The sequence below is a fragment of the Corapipo altera genome, unplaced genomic scaffold (genome assembly GCF_003945725.1).
Source record: "Corapipo altera isolate COAL_440 unplaced genomic scaffold, ASM394572v1 1, whole genome shotgun sequence".
Lineage (NCBI taxonomy): Eukaryota > Metazoa > Chordata > Aves > Passeriformes > Pipridae > Corapipo > Corapipo altera.
The window spans coordinates 19,159,201-19,168,428 of NW_020884873.1; the positions used below are offsets into that span (position 1 = coordinate 19,159,201).

The 9,228-nt window shown below is 45.6% G+C and overlaps 1 protein-coding gene across 1 annotated transcript; it reads left to right on the forward strand.

Moving 5' to 3' along the window:
• The first annotated feature begins 490 nt into the window (after positions 1-490).
• On the forward strand, positions 491-9,211 carry GSG1 (germ cell associated 1). The gene is made up of 6 exons (XM_027661908.1): positions 491-530; positions 1,644-1,962; positions 4,521-4,568; positions 6,590-6,742; positions 6,863-6,974; positions 8,195-9,211. Exons 2-6 carry the CDS (start codon positions 1,644-1,646, stop codon positions 8,505-8,507), a joined length of 945 nt encoding a protein of 314 aa, XP_027517709.1. The 5' UTR covers positions 491-530; the 3' UTR covers positions 8,508-9,211.
• Positions 9,212-9,228: the final 17 nt, after the last annotated feature.

The window sequence follows — 9,228 nt, forward strand, 5'->3', positions numbered from 1 at the left end:
TAAACCAAATTTTCCACTGAAAAAAACTTTCAATGAGAAATTTGCCACAAACCTTAGCCAAAAACTGGTCCTAGTAGGTATCTGCTCTGCAAAAATGGTGATATCCAACACGCTTTCAGATCACAGAAGTCATTAGCTATGGAATCACTGAGATGTTACCATCACCAGGGTGCAGCTTTTCCATTGCTGCAAGAAAGAAATGCCCTGGCGAAGAGGAAAAAGAAGCCAGAGCATAAAACAACACAGGAAATTTTCAGGAGCTGAGTATTTTCTTGCTTTCAGTGAGGCTGTTCTGGGTCAGGTACCGCTTAGTGTGATGACATACTAATGAAGTCCTGCTTTTCAAGAGGAGCTTCAGCACCATCTTTATTGACCACGTTTCCAAGCTTGCTGGTTAGCAGAAAATACTGTTCTAACTGCACCACTTTTAGCTGTGGTGCAGTCACAAACAATGCAAAGCTTGCTCTTGTATAATTTATTTATAGTGGTGTCCGCAGAATGCTGGGTCTTTCTCACACGTTCGAGGTTGGGTGAGTCAGCCGGAGTTAAGCGAAGAGGACCAGCAGCAGGCAATGTCTGTACAAACTGAATCTATTCATGGACAAGTAGATTTTGAGTCATAAATAGGAAAGAGTGGGAGTATCTGCATGAAGCTGTGCCAAACATAGGGAGTGCCATGTAGGAAGAGACATGCGTTGATTACATGAAAGTTGATGTGTAGGTAGATGATATCTAATCAATCCATGGAGTGATAGGTTGGGGTTCTTAGAAGTCAGTGAAGGGTTTTGCAAGAATCCTAAGGTCTTAAGCTTTCCTCTGAGTGGGAAAGTCCACATGACCCTGGTTCTCAAACTGCATTCTGAATTACTTTTAATGATGAGATGAAACTGGGAAGAATGTTTGTGATAATGGTTGCTCTTATAAAAAATCCCCAACCTTTGGCACTCTGTGTGAGAGCAGAGATGCTGTCATCCCACCACCCTACCAGATTTCTGATGTGCCAGTCAGGGCTCAGGTGGGAAGTGCTGCTCTGGGGTTTGAACTCGAGCTGCCAGGTCTGGATAGCTGGGTGTCTCCTCTGAGCAGGCCACTGCTTTCATGTGTGTCCTACGACCCTCAGCAATACGGGAACATTTTCCTGCCTTTCCCCACTGTGAAATCACTATACTCTCTACCTCCATAGGGTCAGTAATTAACTGCTTGAAGAAGTGTTTTGGGACACTTGGCAGCAAGATTTCTCATTTAGCTGGACAGAGCAACTTGTGGTGTTTGAGGAAGCTGGTTAACAGTTTTTTTCTATCATCTCTGAGATGGAGTAAATATGATGTTCTTTCATTTTGCTCATGTGCTCAGATACCTCAGATACCTCAATGCACTCAGCGCTGCTATGTTTGCTGGATGACCCTCTCTTACCCACTACAGATATTCAGCATACTTTGAAATGGTCGAAGCTTACATATTGATCCATTGCCCTGGCTTTCAAGAAATGGTTCTGCCATGATAAGTGAGCTGTTGGGATGTTGTGAGGAGGACAGAGTCCTCATAACCCCTCCCCACAGATGCATGCTGGGAAAAGCTGGGACTTGTAAGGCTAGGTGGGACAAGTGGCTGGTGTGACGGTCCCTCCCATTTGTGTGTTGTAGATGGAGCTGCTGAAGCGGTTGCCATTACACCGTACTTTCCTGGCTGTCATCCTGAACCTGCTGGCTCTCACCCTCTCCACCACTGCCTTGCTTGGCAGCTACTGGTGCACCGGGACCCAGAAAGTGCCCAAACCTTTGTGTGGGAAGAGCAAAGCCACCCAGTGCATCGGTGTCCCCATGCCATCTGATGCAGATACGAGCAATATTTCATCCGAGGATGTGGTGCACTACAGCTGGGAGACTGGAGATGACCGTTTTAACTTCAGATACTTCCACACAGGGATGTGGCTTTCCTGTGAAGAGAGCATGGAAGGGCCAGGTAGTGTCTTGCTCAGGCAACCACAATTTATTCCCTTGTATTTATTCCATAGGAGTTTGAAACTGAGAGGTGGCAGGCTGACAACACTTGGGAGAAACGTCTTCTTCATTTTCCTAGATGGCATCAGCCCTGTGCACTGCTGCGCTTGATATATTTCTGTCCTTCACTGGAATGTTCACAGAGCAGGGAAAAGGAGAATGGTTGTCTCTAGCGTACCCTTCAGTCTGGAACAAGGGCTGTGGAATGCAAATGGTGGGGGTGATGGCAGTGACTTTGTGATGGCATTGTCCATCCTGATGGGAACTTCAGTGACCCTCCTTTCCCTTTCCCCACGTTTCCATTCCTACACATAGCTTACTTCATGCTCTCCGGGGTAAATTTGTGCATGTCCTCTCAAAAATTTAAGTACAGTGATTTTATGCAGAGTTGTCAATTTTTAGCTATCACCGTAAGGACTGCATTAGTTGGTGTTGTCCTTAAAACACCAAACAGAGAGGTTTTGTTTTATTAAACAGAGACTGGGTTTTTCTTAAAAAAAAAAAAAATAAAAACAAGAAAGAGAATTACTACTTATAGATACAGAGAAAACCTGGAGGATTTGAACCCAGAGAAACTGAAGCTAGGAGGCAAATTGACCTGAGGATTAGAGCAGCAATATTCTAATTGGTTTTAGATGTTCTTGTGATGTTGTGACAGGTTTCATTTGTGATTTTTCACCACCTGGGACTGGCACTGTAAATCATGAAGTGCCAAAGACTGGTTTTGCAACCCATGCGAGAACCCTTTAGTGCTTCCCTTCACCCTTGACTTGTTCCTGTCCAAATCTACTGAAGTCCTTCTGCTGGAACCTGTGCTATACCCTTACAGGTGGATGCTCTGCAGGGCACCGATGCTCTTTATGGTCTGGCACACACATCAAGGATTGGAACTGACCCAGAAGGTGGCCAGTGGAGAGATATGCATCTAAGGATATAGTGATGAAAGTCACTTTCATCAGGCCCATTCCCCTGAGCCCATTGCCCTCTCTTCAGCTTTCTCCAAGGAAAAACATCTCATCTTTAAGCAAGCCACAGTTCCAGAAGAACATTTCTAATTTTCTTATCTGTTGCTGTCAGAGTTTGAAAATAAATAACTGGTGAATAAAAGCAGGCAGAAGCGGGGGTTGGAGCAGAAGGGAATGTGCTTGAAACTCTCGTGTCCTAACGGGCAAGCTGCTAATTGTTGTGAGGGTTTCTAGACAGGCTGCAGAAGGAGATGTGTTTATTTGGGACTGGTTTGGGTGTTTGGGTTGAGGTGTGTTTCCATGGTGCTTGTGGGAATGGAAGTACATCCCTTGACTGATTTCTCTAAAAGACTTATCTGGCCACTGGGCAGTCCTGGGATAACCCCAATGCCTGAAGGAACACAGACAGCATGTTACATCTGGATCACAGCAGAGCATGGGGTTGAGCATGGGGTAGAGCGCAGTCAGTCTCAGTCTCCTGCTTCCTGTAAATCAAGTACAACCCAACCACTGTGGCACATCTTTGAAGCAAGTGCATAGACAACAACAACAATATAAAAGGGGCTACTAAGAACAAAAGGAGTTTGAGCAGAAAGGATTTCATTATTGAGGCTAATCTCAGGATCAGTTTAGATGAGCCATTACTGAATATCCTCATTACAGTTCTAGGTGAAGTAGCAAACTGCAAGTTAATGAGAACTGCAGATGGCACTAAACTGGGTAGCATCCTGAGAGCTGTGGATGACAGAAGTAACACAGGAGATTTGGAAAGATTAGAACTGGGGACAGAAATTAGGAAAATGAGATTCTTACATGAAGCGGAAATGTCTGGGAGAAAATATTGTGCCAAGTAGAGGAGAGGACCCTCAAATGCAGTAATGCAGTATGCAAGAAGAGAAACTTACAGATAATAATGACGGACCCTCAGCTAAGACAGTAGTTTGTGCCTGGGCAACACAAAAAACAAAGCAAATATGAACAGAATTTGTCAAAATAGCATGCCTAATACGTGAGGACATAGGATCATATTTCTGTATGATCTCTGCCACAGAAGAGGGACTTATATCTCTGTCATGAAGTATTTTATGTGGGAAGCTTGGTTTTTGTTTTTGGTTTTTTTTCTTTGTTCTTTGAGAAGCGGTGCTAGAACTGCTCTTCTGAGATTGGGGTGAGTGGGAATTCACATCCTCAGCAGAAGTGTGGGTCTGCAATCTGTTATAAGCTACACTCCTAATAGACCTGACCATCAGTAATGTTGTCAATGAGTAGCAACAAATTTTTATATTCAGCAGAGGCTCATAAGGTTTACGAATTGCTGAAGGTTTTTTTTTGGAAAGGCAATTTCTAGTTTTCCAGGCAGACTTTGCCTTTCCCTACTTTGCCTCAGGGAAAGTCTGGAAAGATAGTTAGAAAAAGACCAGAGGTGAGAAGATCTGATGGCTGGACTCAGGGATGATTGGATCTGTGCACTGAAAAGAAAGTGAGATGAAGATTTTTTTTCCCTTATGTGCTCTGCATTGTTTTGTAAACTAATAGCTTTGATTTTGTGTTTCAGAAGAGAAATGCCGCAGCTTTATTGAGCTTTCACCACCAGCAGAGAGAGGTAAGAGCAAATCCCCATATCTCACTGTAGCTGCCCAGTGTGCCTACTTGAGATGGGGGACCCGCAACATTTTGCCTGTGTGAGGACAGCAGATTCCCAAAGAGCCAGGCATGAAATCCTGGCCTCATGGCTGCTAAAAGAGCAAAGATTTTGACCCAGATATCTGCGTAAACCATTGCCATTTGTGAAATCAGTGCTGGAAACCTCAGACCCCCTCCCATATAATGTGGGATTTTTCTCATCTGGTAAGTTTCCCAGTCAGAGCTTGTGATCTTTCTGTAGTCCGGGGGAAGAGGTGGATGCTACCTGAGGGCAGTCCCTCCCACGTAGGCTGCGTGTTGACTCAGTGCTTCAGTTTGGGTGAAGTCTAGTGTGGTGAGTCTAGAAGCTGAATCACCTCTTACTTTGTGGTAAGTGAACAGGACACCTGAAAGTTACCCTTTTAGGGTAAAGTCCTTGCCTCATCAAATACAAAACATCATTTGGGTAGGAGAGATCATCCCTCCTGTCACTGTCACATGTTTCGAATTATCCTGTGGATGACCTCAGTATACTTCAATGTATGTGTACATATGCTATGGAGATTTTAATGAAAGCTTTTCAACTGGTGTGGGCTTGCTAACTATTCCGAGATGGAGGCTGAAGGCAAGTAATTTCAGAGGATGTTCGTATGTGAAGGGAAAGGTCTGGGGTGCAGAGCCAGTGTCAGCATTCAAGCCATGAGAGTAAGGGCTGGAACAAATGCTGAGGAATTGTAAGAATGTAGTATCATCATCATTTCACATAGTATCATCTTAAGATGACCAGTGCAGCTGCCATTGTATAGCTGGGTCAGCACTGGAGAAGGTGGTGTGACTGCTGATTGTGGGCTGGGCTTGGCTGGCCAAGCTGAGTGTGTGCAGAGCAGCTCCACAAATCATAGGCAACATTACAAGACCAAATTACAAAACATCTGTGGAGAGCCTGGCCTCACAACGGAAGGCCAGATGCAGAGGTCTCTCTGCACGTGTGGTGCTTGAAACCTCCAGAATACTTTTGGCAGTCTGACCTCTAATGAACTATGGTGCTGCAGCAAGTAAGCCAGCTCCTTTAAACAGGGAATGCATCTCATCAATTTCTGCTAAAGAGCTGGGTGACTCTATGGTACTAATGATGTTGAGTATTCAAGTCAGTGCCACATTAATGAGGGTTTTCTTCACACTCCTTTTCCCCAGCTGAATGTCTCCTCTACAGCCATTAATAGTTGCTAACAGTAGTGTTCACAGTGCTGCTTCATTTGTCAGATTAATGTTTCTTCCTCAGTGAATCCTGTGCTTTTCCACAGCCTTACATTACAGAATGCTTTTCTCATTCTCCTCCAAGTTCTACTGCACAGCTGTAGAACTGAGCTCAGCTGTGCACTGTGGTATCACTTAAATCTCACTCAAAATCCCAGCATGAAAGTACCTGCACTCTGTTCAAGAAGCAGGGTGAGTGGTGAATATTACTGCCCTAGCTGGTTATCAACCCCAAAGAATGTGTTTCATTTTAACTGGGGATTTGGCTTGCAAGGAGTTTCCTGAATTCCAGAGGCCAGGTCCTGACAAAGCTGTGGATGTACCATATAGTTCTTAACTAGTTGAGTCCCAGGTTAAAAATGTTTGCTTACATTGCTGTGATTAGAGTTCAGATGTGTTCATGGCCAATTTATGATCACTAGGTTTTATGTTAATACTCAACAGCTTCCCCTGTCTTTTCCCCCCTGTTTTCCTCCTTGCTGTTTATGAATAATGTTGACTTGTTCACAGATGGCATTTTAGTTCTTTTCAGCTTTGCCATGCTAGACTAGCCAAGCCATCTTCTGTGACAAACACTGTCCCATTCAGCACTCTTTGAGTCCTTGCTCACAGGTTGGGGCAATTGCTTTTGGGTCTTTGTTGTTTGTCTTTGTTCCCTTCTTCCCAAAGTACATCCTTTAAGGATTGAGTTGGGAAAGGGGGGTACTTTCCCTTGAACATGGTTTCATCCTGTATTCCTGGCAGGAATCCTGTGGCTGTCACTGGGATCAGAGATGCTGTACATCAGCTTGCTGCTCATCAGCTTCATCCTCCTGACAGTGGAAATGCTGCATACTGGCAATCCTGTCTGTGGGATGAAGCTCAATGCCTTTGCTGCTGTCTCCTCGGTGCTGTCAGGTAAGCTTATTACTGTAGGCTTGGAAACACAGAAGCAGGAGAGCCTCCTCTTCCACGCAAGGCTGAAGTATGCTGCTCTGGCTCCGGCTGTAACTTATTTGCTTTGTCTTTTGTGTCCAGGTCTCCTTGGCATGGTGGCCCACATGATGTACACTCAAGTCTTCCAGGCAACTGTTAATCTGGGACCAGAGGACTGGAGACCACACTCATGGGACTATGGCTGGGCGTTCTAGTACGTGAGCTCTGAAGCCATCTTGACCTCCCCAGCCTTCTGGGCTTCAGCCATGCCACCTGCTTCCTCCTCCTTTCCTGACCTTCTGTGTTTCCAAAGATATGGTTCTCCTACTACTAATCTCTTGTCTTTGCCTTATCCCCTGTTTTAATAAGCAGTTGCTGAGTTACTTAAATGAGCAGCTACCAAAGGACTGGCAAAACAACAGGGTCACACCTAAACAATTTCCTTCAACCCTACTGACTAATCAGGTTTGCCCCTCTGCTGGTTTGCCCTGTTTGGTCTCAGCTCTTCCCTGTGTGCAGAGGGCAGTGTCACACTTGTGATGATGCTTTCAAACATGCCTTGTTTTTCTGCAGTTTTAGTAAGTTGCATGCTGGTTTGGCATCTTCACTAAGCAATGTCCAAAGGGCCTATTCCTGCAACACCAAATCTAGACATATGTTTAAAGATGTGAACACTGCCCAGCCAACAACCAGCAGTCACACCATCTTCTCCAGTGCTGGCCCAACTGTACAATGGCAGCTGCACTGGAGGCCAAGGTCATCTTAAGATGATACTACATGCAGCAAGGGGCGAAAGGGGGTGATAGACCACGGTGTCACTTATGAGCCAAGAAGAGCAGCTGCAAAAAGCAGGTGGCTCAGGGTGCCTTTCTCTAAAGAATAAAGTAGCCAACAACAGCTGGTATGACATATCTGACTTGAAAAACAGTTGGATGAGCCTTCCAAGTGTCCATAGAAAGTGTAGGTTCGATTTGCAATGCTGTACTGATGATGACCACGCTGATTCTTAAGACTGTTAACACTCCAGTGCCATGTACCACCCATGGACATCAAATGTCAGCATGGTGATCTGGTGACACTCAAGTAGACAAGCCTCATGTGCAGGAAGACACTGAGCAGCCCTGTAATACAGAACTTGCTTCCAAGCTGTGCTGTCCTGCTCTGACCAATTACAGATGTCCCTGCTGCCCTTTTCCTCTGCCCTGTATCCCTCCCTTCCCTGTGACAGGGATGACCTACATTTAACCCACTGATCTAAGAAGGATCTTGTGGTGAGATGACCCCCAAGAACTGTAATTCTATGAACCTTAGTCATTCTAGTTCATGTCCATGCCCAGCAGCTTCTGCCTTGAAGATCAGGGTGTGTTACAGTGTTCAATTCCTTACCCTACCTGGCTTCTCACAGCATGTGCTTCTTTTGTGTCTCTCTGGTAGCATGGCCTGGGCCTCCTTTACCTGCTGCATGGCCTCTGCTGTCACCACTCTCAACACCTACACCAAGACGATACTGGAGTTCAAAAGAAACCACATCAAGGGCTACGATGGGAGCTTCAAGGATCAGCCTCAGCACCACCAGTGCTTCCTACAGCAAATAAGCAGCTACTATGAGCCCAGAGGCAAGGCCTTCCTTTCAGTCTCTGAGGGAGTTGACTTCTACACTGATCTGCAGCAGAAAATGTTACAGCGGGAACCAGAGCTGGAGCTGGATGAAGTCTTGGGCCAGACAATCGGGGAGGATCGTTGTTAGGGATGATGAGTGTACAGGGACAGACCAGTGGGGTTTGGGAGGCACAAGAGCTCTGCAACAAACACTGGCATCACTGTTAGCAAGCTCTTGGGGGACTCTTCCTTCCTCTACAGTTCAGGGATTGAGAAGAGAAGGTGGGCACTGGGTTAGGGCAACCTACAGTGCTAACAGTAGCAGGCTGAGGGTCCTCCCTGATCACAGTTTTACGGGTGTCCTCTGCTGAGAAGGGTGAAACTGGAGGGACATTTTGGTGCCAGCTGTCTCAAGTACTTTCAGGCAGAGTTGAGGCAAATATCCTAACCCCAGTACTGCACTTGGGAATAGACAGTCAGCACCATCCAGATGGCAAACTGCACTCTTTGAGTGGGTCACACTGACCTCAATTCAGTGCTATGGTGAAGGGCATCAGTGTTCATACTGATCAGTTGTCATCCTCTCTGAACACCCTATTTATTCTTAATTTCCAGGCCCAGACTCCTCTTCTCCCTGCCCCCAGATTAAAAGTCCTGCTGCAGTAGGAATGGGGGGTAGCTTTCAGACATCTCTCTCCTCCACTTTCCTCTCTGTAATGACTCCCACATGCTCCCCTCTTGCTTTTCCCCCAGAAATTTCTCATTCTGAGGTACTTTACTGTCTGCCTCTTTTTACCGTTTCTCCACAACCTTTAAGAATCTTTGGCTGTACTTTTGCTTTTTTCTTTTTTTCTATTCATCTGTTCCTT